We start from the raw sequence: 19,789 nt of genomic DNA on the forward strand, positions 1-19,789 counted from the left end.
CCCAGTTTTGGGCCCTGGAAGGGGTCCCCCTTCCTGCAACAGTTATTATTCACTTAGCCAAAGTAACTGTTAGGGGAAGTACACTGACAGAAACCACCCACCCTGGCCAGGCACTGTCTAACCATGTAACCATCTGCATGAGTTGTTTTACTACAGGAGGTCTGTAAGGAACATGGAACAATAAGCCACCACCAACTGGAAGAGATCAGGAAAGGTCAGAAGGTGACACCACGTGTCTAACCAACTCCCAGAATCCTTCTCGCTGAAATCCATCTTGGCTGAGCAATGCGTGTGCCACCAGGAAGGGCTGTGAGTCAGAATGATTGGCCAAAGACAACCCAGAAACTAAGCCCATCACCATAAAATCTGAGACTGTGAGCCACATGGCAGAGCCGTCCTCCTGGGTTCCCCTTAGCCTGCTGCTCTCCAACCAGGCGCCCCTTCCCAATAAAGCCTCTTGCTTTGTCAGCACATGTGTCTCCTCAGACAATTCATTTCTGAATGTTAGACAAGAACCCCATGTGGGCCCTGGAAAGGGTTCGTCCCTCTTCCTGCAAGATAACCATGGAAGACTTCAAAGGTAGTACAACATCTTGTACCATGGATGAAATTCTTTTCTTAGATTCTACTTTCCACAAAACTGCTTTATACTTTCTGTATCTTTCTCCATTAAGAAACAGTCGCCTGTAAGCCAGACTTATTTCCCCCATCCCTCCCTTCCACCATTACTATTATTATTATTTTGGCTTTAAATTCAAGGCAATGAGGACTGTGCCTCTAAAGGACATGATAAGAGTTAACTTCAAGCTTTTTTTTTTTTAGGCAAGTTTTTAACATGCTAGAGGGTTTTACTTGCATATGCAAAAATAACTGGTTTTATAATTTCAAAAGAAATTTTCTCTTAGCCAGTTTTCTCCAGAGTCTAAAGAATATTGTGGCCACACTGTTGTTGGGGCCGCTGGGAGGAGGGCAAGAGGGATTCCATCTTGAAGATTGTCAGCCATCTTAAGGCAGGAATGAACTGGGCCTGAACCCTGTTAACCATCCTTAATGAAAAACCAGGAAACCCCTTCCCAGATGGCAAACAAACATTGGAAGTAAAGGTCAGTTTGTCTCAGTTAGATAAACGATAGCGCCTGCACCTGCATATTGTAACTGTTAATTCTTCCGCACCTGCGCGTTGTAAAAATAATTACTAACGTAAGCAGTCGTGTAGCGGAGGGCATAGCACCAAGTCCTCCAAAATCATCAGGGTCCTTGTTGGGAACCAATTCCCCTGAACCCTCTGGCGTAATAAACTGTACTCACTGTCTGGAGTGCTTTGTGACTCTGGATTCTTCAACACTGCCTTTTCTCTTTTAGTGTTCTTAATATTGATATTACCTTTTAGAAGTAGAGGTACTTCATATATAATATGTACACAGATATAAAGAGGCAGACTAGAGTTCTCGTTGTTGGTTTACAGTCACTAGGTCATGTCCAACTCTTTGTGATCCCATGAACTACAGCACACAGGCTTCCCTGCCCTTCACCAACTCCTAGAGCTTGCTCAAACTCACAACCATTAGATCAGTGATGTCATCCAACCATCTCGTCCTCTTTTGTCCCCTTCACCTCTTGCCTTCACTCTTTCCCAACCTCAGGGTCTTTTTTAATGAGTCTGCTCTTTGCATCAGGTGGCCAAAGTATGGGAGCTTCAGCTTCAGCATCAGTCCTTTCAGTGAATATTCAGGACTGATTTCCTTTAGGATGGACTGGTTGGATCTCCTTGCAGTCCAAGGGACTCTCAAGAATCTCCTCCAACACCACAGTTCAAAAGCATCAATTCTTCTGCACTCAGCCTTCTTTATGGTCCAACTCTCACGTCCATACATGACCACTGGAAAAACCAAAGCATTGACTAGACAGACCTTTGTTGGCAAAGTAATGTCTCTGCTTGTTTAATATGCTGTCTAGGTTTATCTTAGATTTTCTTCCAAAGAGAAGAGTCTTAATTTCATAGCTGCAGTCACCACCACCTGCAGTGATTTTGAAGCCCAAGAAAATAAAGTCTGTCTCTGCTTCCATTGTTTCCCTATCTATATGCCATGAAGTGATGAGACCAGATGCCATAATCTTCGTTTTTGAATGTTGAGTTTTAAGCCAGCTTTTTCACTATCCTTTTTCACTTTCATCAAGGGGCTCTTTTTTATTCCTCTTTTCTTTCTACCATAAGGGTACTGTCATCTGCATATCTGAGGTTACTGATATTTCTCCCAGCAAACTTAATTCCAGCTTGTGCTTCAACCAGCCCTGCATTTCTCATGATGTACTCTGCATAAAAGTTAAATAAGTGAGATGACAATATACACCCATTGTTACCGAGTCAAATCTCGCTCTGCTTGCTGCATGATAGGCCAATGAATCCGAGAGACAAACTGTTGAGGCAAGGAAGATACTTTAATCGGGGAGTCGAAGACTGAGAAGATGTCAGGCTAGCACCTCAAAATAACCATCTTATTGGGGCCTGGATGCCAGGTTCTTTCATGGGTCAGAGAGAAAGAAGCAGTGAGGAACTAAAGTCAAAAGGCAGAACAGAGAGGGAGATGCAGTAGGGAAGTACAGCAAAAGGATCGTCAGTCTTGTAAAATATCTCCAAGGGAATGTCCAGCCTTCAGAAGGGGTGTTAATCTCTTCTATTCACAGGTGGGCAGGGATAAACTATCTCTCCAAAGCTGAATAAAGGCACTTTAATTTACAGTCCAGAAGAGGGGCAGGATTCTCTAGGCAAGCCATTGAGTATGACTATAATATTAAAAGAAGTCAAAGAAAGGGTTTCCAACATGGAGTCAGAATTGGCTTCCTCTCTGCAACACCTTGATGTACTCCTTTCCCATTTTTGAACAATTCCATTGTTCCATGTCTGGTTCTAACTGTTGCTTCTTGACCTGGATAAAGGTTTCCCAGGAAGCAGGTAAGGTGGTCTGGTATTTCACCTTCCCTCCCTCCTTCGAGAGATCTCATGGCTTCATTTAAAAGCTTAGTTATGAATCAGGGACTACCACATAAACTTACTAGTTTATAAGCAGTTGGTATACATTAAGGTTGCATGTTCAGATGACTGAGATCAGCTATCTAAGTTTGGCTGAGGAACATTTTAGTCGTTTACATTTAGAAGTGTCCTTTTTTTCCTTGGTTGCAGGTCCTTGAGGCCTGTATTTATATTCTAGTTTAGACATTTGCAAGATAAAGACACTATTTGCTTTTTCAAAGAACAGTTCTGCTGCCTAAAGTTACTAAAATCAAGGACAAGATTTTTAATCAAACTGATTTAGGAAGTTCTATGTTCTATAACTTCAGAGTTAAATTATTATGCCTTCAAAGTTTGTCTAAGGTATTCAGCACAGACCTTTCTGAATTTATAAATTGAGCCAAAGCAAAATTCCTACTTTTATATAAGAGGTTCTCGGATCCCCAGAGTCAGGTAGAGCTGAGGAAGTCAGGCCCTTTTTGCCTAACTGTTCCAAAATTATTGCTGGACAGACGTCTCAGTGTAAATTTTTCTAGCCCCTTAAATATACAACTTAAAACTAGAACACACTTGTTTGGATTTTACTTTTGGGGACCAGTAGGGAGCCTCTCTTGACTCATTAACTTTAGGTAGTGTAATAATGTCAAATTTTGTTTTAATTACATAAATGTCCATTCTATTTATCCCATACCAAATAAACATAAAAAGATTTTTCTTTAATTTGTGGAGAATTTATTTTTTACTTTACCTCCTTGTATTAATAGTTAGATTTTCCTTCCAAATTCTTCCTGTTGATATTCTTAATTGTTCTTATTAGCATCTGTAAGAGACATTGAGGGGAACATCACAATGACACTATCTAAACCAGCATCTTGGGCTTCTCTGATAGCTCAGTTGGTAAAGAATCCACCTGCAATGCAGGAGACCTGGGTTCAATCCCTGGGTTGGGAAGATCCCTGGAGAAGGGAAAAGCTACCCACTCCAGTATTCTGGCCTGGAGAATTCCATGGACTATACATGGGGTCACAAACAGTAGGACACAACTGAGTGACTAGCACTTTCTTTCTTTCACAAGCGAGTATCTCTCCTTCTCAGGTTAATTAGACTTTTGCTTTATCAGTCAGTTCAGTTCAGTCGCTCAGTCCTGTCCCACTCTTTGGGACCCCATGGACTGCAGCAAACCAGGCTTCCCTGTCCATCACCAACTCCCGGGGCTTGCTCCCGGGGCATGTCCATTGAGTCGGTCATGTCATCCAACCATCTCATCCTCTGTCGTCCCTTTCTCCTCCTGCCTTCAATTTTTCCCAGCATCAGGGTTTTTTCAAATGAGTCAGCCTTTCAAATGAGTCAGCCTCTCGAATCAGGTGGCCAAGGTATTGGAGCTTCAGCTCCAATGAATATTGGATGAATGAAAGAATATTCAACACTGATTTCCTTTAGGATGGATTGGTTGGATCTCCTTGCAGTCCAAAGGACTCTCAAGAGTCTTCTCCAACACCACACATCAAAAGCATCAATTCTTCTGCATTCAGCTCTTTATGGTCCAACTCTCACATCCATACATGACTACTGGAAAAACCATAACTTTGACTGTACAGACCTTTGTCAGTAAAATAATATCTCTGCTTTTTAATATACTGTCTAGGTTTGTCATTGTTTTCCCAAGGAACAAGCGTCTTTTAACTTCATGGTTGCAGTCATCATCTGCAGCAATTTTGGAGACCAAGAAAATAAAGTCTGTCACTGTTTCCACTGTTTCCCCATCTACTTGCCATGAAGTGATGGGACCAGATGCCATGATTTCAGTTTTCTGAATGTTGAGTTTCAAGCCAGTTTTTTTACACTCCTCTTTCACTTTCATTAAGAGGCTCTTTAGTTCCTCTTTGCTTTCTGCCATAAAGATGGTGTCCGCAGGCCAGAAATTCTGTGCCCTGTAGGGATGGGTTGGAAAAGAATTTCCAGATATGAGACAGAATGAGAGAGAAATAAAGTTTATTAGAATGCGAGATGCTGTTAGAACGGGCCAGCTTAAGGGAGAACCGACATTGAACAGGGGTCCTTAGTTCGCGTTTATAGCCAGGGTACAAGGAGTGGGATAGGCGTCTTGCGGGTCATTTGCTGATTGGATAAAGAATGTATACTGGGTGGGGGAAGAGTAGGGCAAATACCTTCTCCCTACAGGGTAGGAGGGGAGACAGGTCATACTGTTCCATTAATGGTTACAACATGAGGGAGGGAAGGATGATAAGGGTCTGGTTTTCCCGTTCCTGTATTCCAAGACCCTCCTTGGTTTTTTTCTGCTCTTTTGTCCTTGGGTCACCACATTCCTCCCCCTCTTTATCTTTAGGGCCATTCTTTGGCCTCTGTTGATACCCTGCTCATGTCTAACTATCTACCTGTTTCCCTTTTCAGGCATTTGGGAACCCAGTCTCAAAGGAAAGGGGGCAATGAGCATCTTGACATCTTCAGGCTGCACAGGGACGTTGTGGGGTTCTGGGTTCTCTTTGCCTGCTCTCTTTCAGGGTGCATTTACAGAGGGAGATGAGAGTCCATGGAATGATAAGGTGACTTGTTTCAGCATCGACTAGGTGTTGGGCAGGGAATATTCTTGTCGTACTACCACTTTAGATTTGTTGTAGTCTAGAAGAAACAAACTTAACAAGAAAGTCACAGGTACACGACCCAGAGATGAATAGAAATAGAAAAGCTGCTCAGGGGCTGGCCAGGAGAACCAGGACTAGACATTGGTTTGTGACATTAGTGTTTCTCTAGGTATGAGAAGATGCAAGAATTTGGGCTCATAAAATATTTACCTGAAAACCATCTGACTATCTGAAGGCCAGTTTTTCTGGGTTTTTCCCAGAGCACAGAGTGCCTTATTTCTGATCTCCACCCTGAACTCCTTTCAGGGGGTGTCGAAGGTCAGCAGCTTGCCGTGGTCATGATTTAATCTTTGTAGAGGCAGCTGGCCAGTGCCAACTTCCAGTCAGCAGGGTCTCTTCATAGCCCCACATTTGACCATGCTTTGGGGCATTTCATGGACATTGGGTCCCACGGTGCTGGGAAGGCTTATTCCCAGGTCTACCGAAGATTCCATTGACAGTTCAATCAATATGCTGTTACTAGACCAGGCCTTGGCAAGCGACAAAAGTCTCTGAACTATTCTTGTCTTACTAGCCTCTTGGTCCAGGGAAATATTCCCTCTTGTTGCTTCTTCCTATATCTAGAGTTACATTATTACAATCACTGATCTTATATGGAACTGCATATCAGCATTTTATCACAGGCTCAGTCACACATTTAGTAACATAAGAAACACTCTTCTGAAACAAGTGACATAGAAAATAATATAGCTAACAGTTATTAATAAGGTCACAAGCAAGAATTAAAGGCAATTACAAAACAAGCTTTGGTTACAAAATGGGAAACATGATGGGAAGGATAAATCAGGAGCTTAGGCTGAACATGCACACACTACTATATTTAAAATAGATAACCAACAAGGACCTATCATACCACACAAGGAACTCTACTTAATATTGTGTAATAACCTATATGAGAAAAGAATCTGAAAAAGAATGAATATATGTATAACTGATCTGGAGAAGGCAATGGCAACCCACTCCAGTACTCTTGCCTGGAAAATCCCATGGACGGAGGAGCCTGGTGGGCTGCAGTCCATGAGGTCGCTAAGAGTCAGACACAACTGAGCGACTTCACTTTCACTTTTCACTTTCATGCATTGGAGAAGGAAATGGCAACCCACTCCAGTGTTCTTGCCTGGAGAATCCCAGGGACAGGGGAGCCTGGTGGGCTGCCGTCTATGGGGTTGCACAGAGTCGGACACGACTGAAGTGACTTAGCAGCAGCAGCAGTAGCAGCATGTATAACTGAATCACTTTGTTGTATACCTGAAACTAACACAACACTGCAAATCAACCATACTCTGATAAAATTTAAAAGAAAAAGAATTTAAGTCAAGAAATTTCATTAGGTATAGCCCAGTATACCCCAGGTCATCTGACTTAGTTAAATGATTATAGCCAGTTGTTACTCTCCTGGTTGTACATCATAGAGCATCTGATCTTTATCTGAAGATTGGTTACTGAGATAAGCTTTAGAAACAAACTTAGAGTGTCTTTTTTAATAATTTAATTAAATCTTTTAGCAATATAACAAAACAACAAGGAACTATCTCAGAAGTGAGTCTTAGTAAACACTAGACCTTAATTAACAAAACTAGAAACTTAATTTAACAATTAAAAAAACTTAATATTCAGTGAAACATGATTTTTTTCATTGAGGGCATTAACCCTGTAGCCAGGGAAGGCTTTAACCCATCAAATAAAAATGAGGTTAGAAAAAAAAAAAAAAAAAGAATAAAAAAAAAAAAAATGAGGTTTGTCAGGGAGCCAGGAAAATCCAAGCGGCCATCTTGGGTTTGCCATAGCCCTGACTCTGATTTACAGCTTTTGTTCACCCATTTTTAATTCCCTGATTTAGGAGTAGACTGTTGCCATGTTTTAAGACCATCAGAATAGCAAAAGTCTAACCGTGAGGGCTTATTTTTTCTAGAAGCAGAATGAGTTTTGTCTACATGTACTATAATCTTAAATAATGTTTATTTGCTTTACCAAAGTAATGAAAGATTTTAAAAACGAATATAAATCCCTTAAAGGCAAAGAAATTCATAATCTGTTATCGAAAGCTCCACTCTAAGAAAACTTTGTTCTCTTAACAGAGAGAGTAGACTAAATTCCAGTCTGTTACCAGTTTACCAGAAAACAAATAAACAAAATTTGGTTATTGGTTAATCTTAGGAAAGTCTTTTCCATAAATCTGGAAGTAGCAAGTGGTATTCTTGCAAAGGCATCAGAGTGAAACCATAGAAGGCATGTTTAAAATCTGATTAAATTGAAATTGACAAAGTAACCTGGTCATTGCTGTGACTTGTAACACTTTAACATGATAGCTAGAATTATAACTGACAACATTATACCAGGACATATCAGATTTTCATGAATTCCACATAATTTTAGGATATGTATATTAGTAACATCAACCATAACAGTATCACCTGAGAAGATTTATCACCCCTTCAACAGTACTTCCCATGTAATTTAACATGTCCAGTGAACCCAGGTAGTTTAATACCTCTTTGGGATGTCCCAGGGGCCCTCTGAGGCATCCCAAAGTTAGCTAGAACTCAAGTTATTTAGGAAGTTTTGCCGATAAACATCAAAAGGGTTTATAACATTCAGTCAGATAGAATCATATAGATCACTGTGAAACAATATATTCACTTAGCCAAAGTAGCAAAGAAGATTTCAAAGGTAAACACAGAACAGATCACTTCAGAGGTGAAGAAACTTAAAATCCATTATCAAAAGCATTTCAACATCTCAAGAAACTTGCATTTATGCACAAAACTCTTCCCTTGGTGCCCACTTTCTATAAAACCTTCTTATCACTTTTTATACCCATTACTTTGTTCTCCCATCCTAAAACAGCCACCTGTAAGTTAGACCTACTTCCTTTTCCCTTCATAAAATGTAATTTCATTCCTCATACATTCTTTACTGAAAACACACTTCCTACTTTCCTTTAGCAACCAAGAACTGACCTTTATATTAGCATTCTATAGATTGGTGAACATAAATACCAGTGATAATTTCCAAAAAAAACACATTTGCTTTCTTATAGAGAATATCTCAGGATGGCACCAAACACTATTCATTAACAGTCCAAAATCTTTAAGGGTGTTTGCTATGACCAGTGCATTCTCTTGGCAGAACTCTAATAGCCTTTGCCTTGCTTCATTCTGTACTCCAAGACCAAATTTGTCAAATTTGTTACTCCAGGTGTTTCTTGACTTCTTACTTTTGCATTCCAGTCCCCTATAATGAAAAGGACATATTTTTTGGGTGTTAATCCTAGAAGGTCTTGTAGGTCTTCATAGAACTGTTCAACTTCAGCTTCTTCCGCATTAGTGGTCAGGGCATAGACTTGGATTACCTTGATATTGAATGGTTTGCCTTGGAAACGAACTGAGATCATTCTGTCGTTTTTGAGACTGCATACAAGTACTGCATTTTGGACTCTTTTGTTGACTATGATGGCTACTGCATTTATTCTAAGGGATTCTTGCCCACAGTAATAGATATAATGGTCATCAAGAAAATTAGTGATACCAAGGGAACATTTCATGCAAAGATGGGCATAATAGGACAGAAATGGTATGGCCCTAAAAGAAGCAGAAGATACTAAGAAGAGGTGGCAAGAATACACAGAAGAACTGTACAAAAAAGATCTTCATGACCCAAATAATCACGATGGTATGATCACTCACCTAGAGCCAGACATCCTTGAATGCAAAGTCAAGTGTGCCTTAGGAAGCATAACTATGAACAAAGCTAGTGGAGGTGACGGAATTCCAGTTGAGCTATTTCAAATCCTAAAATATGATGCTATGAAAGTGCTGCACTCAATATGCCAGCAAATTTGGAAACCTCAGCAATGGCCACAGGACTGGAAAAGGTCAGTTTTCTTCCAATCCCAACGAAAGGCAATGCCAAAGAATACTCAAACTATCGCACAATTGCACTCATCTCACACGCTAGTAAAGTAAGGCTCAAAATTCTCCAAGCCAGGCTTCAACAGTATGTGAACTGTGAACTTCCAGATGTTCAAGCTGGATTTAGAAAAGGCAGAGGAACCAAAGATCAAATTGCCAACATCCATATCATAGAAATGCATCATAGAAAAAGCAAGAGAGTTCCAGAAAAACATCTACTTCTGCTTCATTGATTATTCCAAAGCCTTTGATTGTGTGGATCACAACAAACTGGAAAATTCTTAAAGAGATGGGAATACCAGACCACCTGACCTGCCTCTTGAGAAATCATATGCAGGTCAGGAAGCAAAAGTTAGAAATGGACATGGAACAACAGACTGGTTCCAAATAGGGAAAGGAGTATGTCAAGGCTGTATATTGTCACCCTGCTTATTTAACTTATATGCAGAGTACATTATGAGAAACGCTGGGCTGGATGAAGAACAAGCTGGAATCAAAACTGAGGGGAAAAATATCAATAACCTCAGATATGCAGATGATACCCTTCATACGGCAGAAAGTGAAGAACTAAAGAGCCTCTTGATGAAAGTGAAAGAGGAGAATGAAAAAGTTGGCTTAAAGCTCAACATTCAGAAAACTAAGATCATGGCATCTGGTCCCATCAGTTCAGTCAGTCAGTTCAGTCGCTCAGCCGTGTCTGACTCTTTGCAACCCCATGAATTGCAGCACGCCAAGCCTCCCTGTCCATCACCAATAGATGGGGAAACAGTGAAAGCAGTGACAGACTTTATTTTGGGGGGCTCCAAAATCACTGCAGATGGTGATTGCAGCCATGAAATTAAAAGATGCTTGCTCCTTTGAAGAAAAGTTATGACCAACCTAGACAACATATTACAAAGCAAAGACATTACTTTGCCAACAAAGATCCATCTAGTCAAAGCTATGGTTCTGCCAGTAGTCATGTATGGATGTGAGAGTTGAACTATAAAGAAAGCTGAGCACTGAAGAATTGATGCTTTTGGACTGTGGTGTTGGAAAAGACTCTTGAGAGTCCCTTGGACTGCAAGGAGATCCAACCAGTCCATCCTAAAGGAAATCAGTCCTGAATATTCATTGGAAGGACTGATGTTGAAGCTGAAACTTCAATACTTTGGCCACCTGATGCGAAGAGCTGACCCATTTGAAAAGACCCTGATGCTGGGAAAGATTGAGGGCAGGAGGAGAAGGGGATGACAGAGGATGAGATGAGTCGGCATCACCGACTCAATGGACATGGGTTTGGGTGGACTATGGGAGCTGGTGATGGACAGGGAGGCCTGGCATGCTGTGGTTCATGGGGTTGCAAAGAGTTGGACACGACTGAGCGACTGAGCTGAACTGAATCCTGAATACAGGGTACAAACTTACAACCTGCCCCTCTACTTTACTGTAAATACCCATAGTATTTTATTTTACTTTAAATACCCATAGTATTTCTCTAGTATATTATACAATTTGCATATTCACCACATCACTTCTCTATGTCTCTCCCCACCATCCCCTGACAGGGAAGCCTGGCATGCTTCAGTCCAAGGGGTCACAAAGAGCCCCACACGACTTACCGACTGAATAACATAAACCTTCCTCCATTCTACCATAAGAGCTCCACTAAATCAGGGATTTTTATCTGTCTTTCTAAGCCATGCATCACAATCTGAAAAGGTACTGGCACAAACTAGCTGCGCAGCAAATATTTGTGGAGGAAGTGAATTTTTAAAAACATAGCATGATTCCAATTTTACTTTCTTATTTTAAAGCATAAACATGTATACACATGTGTAGGGGGAGAGAGAAGAAAAACAGTCAAAATGTTAATGGTGATTTTAAGTGATATTTTTCCTTCTTTATGTTTTCCCGTGGTTTTATTCCCCAAACTCGATGTGAAAATGTATTATCTCATCATAAGAAAACTGCTTTTTAAAACGTCTCTTCTAAATCTCGGGTGACATAGATTGCCACGCACAGCGAATTGTGTCTACTGCAAGTTGCACGAAGCCATTTTTCTGTAATCAACAATTCAGAAGGCATTGATGGTCTTTAAATAAATTACAGGCTTAAGCAATCGCCCAGTATTTTGTCGTGGTTAAACATTTCTTAAAGGAATAAGAAGCCTTGCTCCGGCGGGCGACCGCGTTATCCCTGGGGAACACACCCACCTAGCAACCGGGAGTGGAGCTGAAGCCTGGCACTGCGCCTTTAATTCCCGGGTTGGGAGGGGCGCTGGAGAATTTCCGTTCCCCAACTCCCGCCGCGGCCCTGGAGGCAGCTGTCACCTGTAAGGCGAGCACCGCGCATGGGGGATGGAGTCCGGCGCCCATTGGACAGGCTGTAAAGGCAGACACCTACCCAGAAGACTGGGGACCCCGCGGGGCGGCGGCGGGGGTCGCGCGCCGCGGCCCCCGGCTCATTTCTCCAGGAGACTGCCGGGCCCCGCTGCGCTGGCATGACCGAGGTCCAGCTTCGAGGACACGCCCGTCACGCCTCGGTGAAAAAGATCAGGTGAGCCTGGTCGGGGCGGACCTGACTCCCGGAACCCCGGCTCCCTCCTCCGGCGGCGCCGCGACGTCCACCTTGCCCAGCAACCGGGAACCGCGGAGTTGGTGGGAGCGGGCGGCCTGGCTCCCCCGTTGCGGGGCGATAAGTGACCATGGCGCTGGCCGCGGCCGCGGCAGCGGCGGCCGCCGGGGTGAGCCAGGCGGCGGTGCTGGGCTTCCTGCAGGAGAACGGCGGGAAGGTGCGCAACTCGGAGCTGCTGAGCCGCTTCAAACCGCTGCTGGAGGCCGGCGACCCACGCGGCCGCGCCGCCCGCAGGGACCGCTTCAAGCAGTTCGTCAACGACGTGGCCGTGGTGAAGGAGCTTGACGGCGTCAAATTCGTGGTGCTGAGGAAGAAGTCGCGGTCCCGCGACGGACCCGAGCCCCCGCCCTGCTGCTTCCAGAGCGCCCGGGAGGAACCAGCCCCGCCGTCGAAGGTCACTTCTGTATCACAGGAGGAAACCGCGGCCTCGGGGGCTCTGTCCTCGTCCTCGGCACCGAGGGCGGCGGAACCGGCTGAGGACCCGGCCCCGCCATCAGAGCCGCAGGACAGCACCGGGGCTCCGGCCTCAGAGCCCACTCAGGGGCTGTTGTTAGACTCGGCCTGGCAGTTAGGGGTGCCCTCGGACCCCCAGATTCCAGCTTTCGAGCTGGCCCAGCCCGCTGAGAGTGTCTCTGAAGATGTGGCCCCACCGAACACGGCGCCGTCAGAGGCACCCTCGACCCGCGTAGAACCGCCAGACCCGGAAGCTGCGCCTCGGGGGCCACCACCACCCGCTCCGCGCCCGCCGCCTCAGAAGCCCTGCATGCTGCCTGTGCGCTGCGTCCCCGTCCCCTCGGCGCTGCGGATCCGGGCTGAGGAGCAGGGCCTGCGCAGGCAGCTGTCGGAGGAGCCCAGCCCGCGGAGCTCCCCGATGCTGCTGCGGCGGCTCTCGGTTGAGGAGGCCGGCCTGGGCCTCGGTCTGGGCTCTGGCCGCTCCCCTCACCTGAGGCGCCTGTCGCGCGCCGGCCCGCGCCTGCTGAGCCCCGACACCGAGGAGGCTCCGGCTGCCCAGCCGCCGTCCGCCGTGCCCCTGGAGCCGGCCGAACACGAGTGGCTAGTGCGGGCGGCTGGGGGCCGCTGGACCCACCAGCTGCACGGGCTGCTGCTGCGCGACCTCGGCCTGGCAGCCAAACGCGACTTCATGTCTGGTTTCACGGCCCTGCACTGGGCCGCTAAGAGCGGCGACCTCGAGATGGTGCAGCAGCTGGTGGAGGTCGCGCGGCGTGGGGGCGCACGGGTCGACGTCAACGCGCGCTCGCACGGCGGCTACACGCCGCTGCACTTGGCGGCGCTGCACGGCCACGAGGATGCGGCAGTGCTCTTGGTAGTCCGCCTGGGTGCGCAGGTGCACGTGCGCGACCACAGCGGACGGCGCGCTTACCAGTACCTGCAGTCCGGCGCCTCGTATGCTCTGCGTCGCCTACTTGGCGACCCTGGCCTGCGAGGTTCGACCGAACCTGACGGGGCTGCTGGTGGTGGTGGCAGTTTTGCGGCCCGGCGCCCCGTGCAGGTGGCGGCCACCATCCTCAGTTCCACCACCAGCGCATTTCTGGGCGTCCTGGCTGATGACCTGATGCTCCAGGATCTGGCTCGAGGCATGAGGAAGTCAAGCTCCTTAAGCAAATTCTTGGGAGCCTCGCCCATGGCTCCTCGTAAAAAGACAAAGATCCGCGGCAGTCTGCCAACCTTTTCAGAAATCTCTCGTCGACCCACTCCGGGGCCCTTGGCTGGTCTAGTGCCCAGCCTACCCCCAGCAACCTGACGGTTCCCAAGGTTTCGATTTAGTCTCTCTAATCGCCCCTCCCTCTCACAGTCAAAGCCTGCCCAAGACCATGGTCCAACACTTTTGGCTCCATCGTGTCTCCAGCTTTGTCCACTGCAGCCTGTTTTACCCAAGCGGGCCTTTGTCTCCAACTTCTTAATCTTTCTCCAGAGATGGGATTCAAGATCTCAGTGAGAGCCTCCTATGAAGAACTCTGGAAATCAGGCTTGAACCTTGGAGGAGGTTTGCAATTTAGGATCAAAGGTTCAGGGGCAGCAGCTGGTCTGGCCCCTGAATGATTTAACCCAATGCCTCTGCATCTATATCTTCCAAAGCAGAATTACAGTTTTGTGTGATGATAGATTATTTGTCAGCTTTAAGCTATGCAGTGCATTTGTAATTTGATGCTTTTATCCTGTTTTTAAGTTGAAATGAGGTAAAAACAACTTTCATAAAATAACCTCTTGAAATTATATTTTTCCAAAATGCTCAGACATTTTCGATCTTTTGCTAAATATTTTGGAATTCTATTTAAAAAAAACACCAAACGATCAAGATCTAAAGGAATTAAGTCCCAACCAACAAAACCCTTGAATGGTTATCTACCTCATTTTAAGCAATCAAGATGCCAGACAGTCTTGAACACAGAAAGTGACCATTGTGAATGTAATTAATTTCAGTTATACTGTGAATGCTAAATATTAGAAAACAAGTGCATCTTGGGAGTAAAAGTGATTTAACAATGAGAGAAAAGAGACATTTTTGGCAAATACTTTTAATTTGTGGTGGGTTTTTTCCCCCCTTTGAGCCCAGCTCTGGGTTATTTATTTATTTATTTTTAAATTGAAGAAGAAACAAAGGTACAGAGCAATTAAGTAACTTTGTCCAAAGTGTTAGTTGCTCAATCATGTCCGACTCTTTGCGACCCCATGGACTGTAGCCCACTGTGCTCCTCTGTCCGTGGAATTCTCCAGGAAAGAATACTGGAGTGGGTTGCCATGCCCTTCTCCTGTGGTTGTCTTTATGGTGAAATATAAACATGTATCTTTGGCAGTGGTCGCTGGCTACTTTGATATGGCATGAATATTTAACTTTTAAAAATTTGATTTGTGAATTGCACCCTTGTGCCATGTTTCTGAATCTGTGGCTTTCAAATCTGGCTGAGCCTTTCACTGCAGTAGGTGAATATTCAAAGACAAAAAATGTCATAGCCTAACACCAGGAAAATAACTGGTTAAATAGTAACAGATACAATTAAGGAGCAACTGTTTTATAAGAAAGTTCTATACAAGCAAAACTTATGTGGTACCCATTTTAAAAAGCCATCTGAAAGCAAACAACTTATTCCAAAATAGCAAATGCAAAGTCTCCTTGCTCAGCGACTTTAGAGAGGGGTAGCTTAATTCACCTGTATCTTTGCTCCTATTTATAATTGAGAAGGTTTTAAGTATTGCCAGGATTTCTCAGGTTCAACCCAGCATAATTGTAATGGCTCTTTTCCCATTTTAAAGATATGGAGTCTATTTGCTCAACCAATCTTTTTAAAAAATATCATATTGTAATAATGCTCTGCTTTTGCAAATTGGGTTTGCATGTGATTAGTTATACCAAATAGTTTTTGTGGCCAGGGTAGTGGGGCTCCCCTCCCATATATGTATCAGTGAGGCCTCTGAAATTATTTAAGGCAGTCCTTCCTGGAATGTTTTGATTTAAACAATGAAATAAACATTTTCCCATTTTGTTCCTGCTTGTGTGATGCTGTACTTCCCTTAAACATTCTATGGGACTTGCTACTGTATTTCTCTTTCATTACTTTTATCCCCATCTTTTTGCTTCTTTCAAGTGTTCTACTATTGAAAGAATTTGGATTTCTCTGCAAAGTAAAGGAATCAGCCAAACATGGATATGATAGCCAAAAACTGTAGGTAAATGTAGGCCCTGATCTGGCCTCTCCCATCTTCCTTGCCTGGAACTCTAGCTAAGCTGCATAAATTATTTCAAAATGCACATCAAATCGTCTGCCTCTGTGAAAAAATAAATGACGAGAGGCAATAATTAAAGCAATGTGAGGAGCTGAAGGTCTAAAAATAAAATATTAGAAATTTTTCATAATGAAAGAGAAACTTGACTGAGGGTAACAAAGGTCACACACACAGGTATGACTGGCTTTGAGAAAGACAAAATGTAAACCAGCATATTAGCGATAACAATAATTAATGTTTACGGCACATTTAAATCAGAAGAAGATTCTTAAACTGTGGAAGAATCTTTGTGTTTCACAAGGGTGTGCTGCAAACCTTCCAAGTGAAGTAAAAATATTTGGCAAGAGTTTAGGGTCAATAAGCCTAACGTGCAGGTGTAAGAAACCACTGCTTTTCCCTTGCAGGCTAAGACCATCTGAAACTATAAGGGAAGTTAGTAGGAAGTTACAGTTTAATATGTATATGGGAAGTTTTCAAGAAGAATAACTGGTTAACAGGAGGCATACCTGTGGAAGGGTATTTCCAACAACTGACCCCCCCGCCCCAAATTAGTTGTTCATCGATTAAGGCAATTTATCTGGTTAAAATTATCACAGGGAACAGAATCACTCCTCTTAATGGGGAAAGAGTTAATTGCTGATGTAGATGTGTATGACTCATATCCACAGCAAACTTCTTAATACAATTGTACGTTTCCTCTCAGGAGGATGGAGGCTGTTCTTGTGTATGTGTTATGTACCTAATGGAGACCAGGGTATGTTGTTGTTGTTGTTCAGTTGCTCAGTTGTGTCTGACTCTTTGCGACCCCATGGACTGCAGCAAGCCAGGCTTCCCTGTTCTTCACAATCTCCCAGAGTTTACTCAGACTCGTACACTGAGTTGGTGATGCTACCCAGCCATCTCATCCTCTGTTGTCCCCTTCTCCTCCTGCCTTCAATCTTTCCCAGCATCAGGGTCTTTTCGAGTGGGTCAGTTCACCCCATCAGGTGACCAAAGTATTGGAGCTTCAGCATCAATCCTTCCAGTGAATATTCAGGGTTGATTTCCTTTAGGAATGACTGGCTTGATCTCCTCGTGGTAAAAGGGACTGTCAAGAGTCTATCACCACAGTTCAAAGGCATCAATTCTTTGGCACTCAACCTTTTTATGGTTCAGCTCTCACATCCATATATGACTACTGGAAAAACCATAGCTTTGACTAGACAGATTTTGTAGGCAAAGTAATGGCTCTGCTTTTTAATATGCTGTCACATTTAACAGCTTTTTAATATGCTGTCACACTTAACAGCATTTTAATATGCTGTCTAGGTTTGTCATAGTTTCTCTTCCAAGGAGCAAGCATCTTTTAATTTCATGGCTGCAGTCACCATCCACAGTGATTTTAGAGCCCAAGAAAATAAACTCTGTCATGTTTCCACTGTTTCCCTGTCTATTTGCCATGAAGTGATGGGACCAGATGCTATGATCTTAGTTTTTTGAGTGTTGAGTTTTAAGATGGCTTTTTCACTCTCCTTTTTCATCTTCATCAAGAAGCTTTTTAGTTCCTCCTCACTTTCTGCCATACGGGTGATGTCATCTGCATATCTGAGGTTATTGATATTTCTCCCCACAATCTTGATTCTAGTTTGTGCTTCATCCAGCCCAGCATTTTGCATGATGTACTCTGCATATAAGTTAAATAAACAGGGTGACAGTATACAGCCTTGACGTACTCCTTTCCCAATTTTGACCAGGCTATGGGGAATGCATATATAACCTGTGTTTACTAGGTGCTAAGCACGGTTCTAAACACTTTGCAGGTATTCACCACCACCTTACAATGTATGTACTGTTAGTATCTTGATTTTTAAAGTAAGGAAGCCTAGAGAAACTGTAAGTAACCTGTATGGGCCTCAAGTTAGTAACTGTCATGGTCAGGATGGCATCCTGGTGCTCTTTTCCAGTAAAGCATCCTGTTAGAGAAAAGTAAGGTGGTCTCATCTCAGCTCTTTATTCATTCAGTGACCTTAAGCAAGTCACCTAGTTCTCCAAGCTCCATCTCTCTGTGGAATTGGCAGTACTTATCCTACAGGCTGTGGGGAGGGAGGAGCACATGGAATGAGTAGGTAGAGCTGTCTGTGAACTGCAACACCATCCTGAAATATTACTAGGAGTGCCAAGTTGGTCCCAAAGGGATATCTGGATGCATTCCAAAACCAAATAGCTCTGATTTGTGGTGTTGCTCTACCTGATCACCATTCTTTTACCATGTTAGTACCTATGTATATATATAAAAACAACAACATTGACACTACTAGGAAAAATATATTACCACAAAAGGGAAACTATCCTATATTCTGTAAGTGATATCACATTATTTCAAATATCGCAATGCCTTTTATTTGTTTATTTTTGACTGCACAGGATTTTCGTCGCTGTGTGTTGGCTTTCTCTAGTTGTGGCGAGCGGGCTTCTCATTGTGATGGCTTCTCTTGTTGCAGAGCACAAGCTCTAGGCTCATGCCGACTCAGTAGTTGTGGCACACGGGCTTAGCTGCCCAGTGGCATGTGAAATCTTTTCTGGTCAGGGATCTAACCCTTGTCTCCTGTGTTGGCAGGTGGGTTCTTTTTGTTTTTTTTTTTTAATTTATTAATTTATTCTTAGCTTGCTGGGTCTTCATTGCTGGAAGTAGGCTTTCTCTAGTTGGGATGAGTGGAGACTACTCTCTAGTTGCAGAGCTCAGGCTTCTCACTGCGATGGCTTCTCTTGTTACAGAGCACAGGCTCTAGGCTCACATGGGCTCAGTAGTTGTGGCACAGGGGCTTAATTGCTCTGAGGTGTGTGGAATCTTCCCTCACCAGGGATTGAACCAACGTCCCCTTCTTTGGCAGGCAAGATTCTTAACTACTGGACCATCAGAGAAGTCTCCACAATGCCTTTCTTACCCCACATACCTCTAGAATCCCCAGCCTTACCTTCCAGTCCTAAACAAGCAGTCATTCAGCCTTCTGGATTGAAAACACCCCTCTGCACATATGGCTTTTAGGCTGGGCCTACTCAGGACCTATATTCTTCCCCTTTTCTTTGCCTTATCCTGGAATAAATTATCTGACCTTTTAAAATGGTTTAATAAGTAGACTGTCACTCTCCAGGTAGCTTGTTGCCTTGAACCTCTATGGCTGGCGTCACACTTCCAGAACTGCCCTACCTCTGAACTTGAACCTGTGGAGCAGAGGTGGCCTCAGATATTACTGCAGGGAAGTGGAAAGAAGGACCAGATAGTGAGAGAGGGAGTGGGAGGAAAAGAGGTGGGGAGGGAGTGATTGAGAGAGAGATCTCTGGACCTCTCCTCCAGAAGGGGAAAAAGTTCTCCTAGTGAGAACTTAGTGCTGACTTCAATTTCAAAGACAGCAGGTAAACACCCATGGTGATTTTCTAAACTGCAGCTAGGCCGTGAAAGTAACCTTAAGTGTTCGTTGGGAGGACTGATTTACAGCATTTGCCTGAGTCCCACCCCCCACATTCCCCCTTTCATCTCTTCTCTCTGCGGTGGTCCTCAACCGCATTTGACCTAAATGTCCTCTGAAAACTTCTGAATTGCTCGTGACTGAACAGCGAGGTAGTTTGTTCCCCTGAGGATTTCTGAGGTTCACTCCAGCCGCTTGCCAAGGTAGGTGGTGTGAGGAGCAGACTGTTCCAGCCAGATTGAGCGCCGGCTTGGGGCGCCGCGGAACATTGCTTCCCTACTCAGTTTCCAATTTACAGTCAGAAGGTAGAAAGTACACTAATTAAATCCATATTAGGAGGCACCGCGGGGGCGGGATGAGGCGAGTGGGAGATGAGGCATCGCGGCTGCCTGTTGCCCA

The 19,789-nt window shown here is 44.2% G+C and overlaps 1 protein-coding gene across 1 annotated transcript; it reads left to right on the forward strand.

Annotated features, from left to right (window-relative positions):
• The first annotated feature begins 12,132 nt into the window (after nt 1-12,132).
• Nucleotides 12,133-15,692, forward strand: SOWAHA (sosondowah ankyrin repeat domain family member A). Its single transcript, XM_065918538.1, has one exon. The coding sequence runs from the start codon at nt 12,271-12,273 to the stop codon at nt 13,960-13,962; it is 1,692 nt and encodes a 563-aa protein (XP_065774610.1). The 5' UTR covers nt 12,133-12,270; the 3' UTR covers nt 13,963-15,692.
• The last annotated feature ends 4,097 nt before the right edge of the window (nt 15,693-19,789 follow it).

The sequence above is a fragment of the Muntiacus reevesi genome, chromosome 1 (assembly GCF_963930625.1).
Source record: "Muntiacus reevesi chromosome 1, mMunRee1.1, whole genome shotgun sequence".
In the NCBI taxonomy this organism is placed as follows: domain Eukaryota; kingdom Metazoa; phylum Chordata; class Mammalia; order Artiodactyla; family Cervidae; genus Muntiacus; species Muntiacus reevesi.

Coding starts and splice junctions, on each gene's coding strand:
- SOWAHA (XM_065918538.1), top strand. CDS start 12,271: ATGGCGCTGGCCGCGGCCGCGGCAGCGGCGGCCGCCGGGGTGAGCCAG.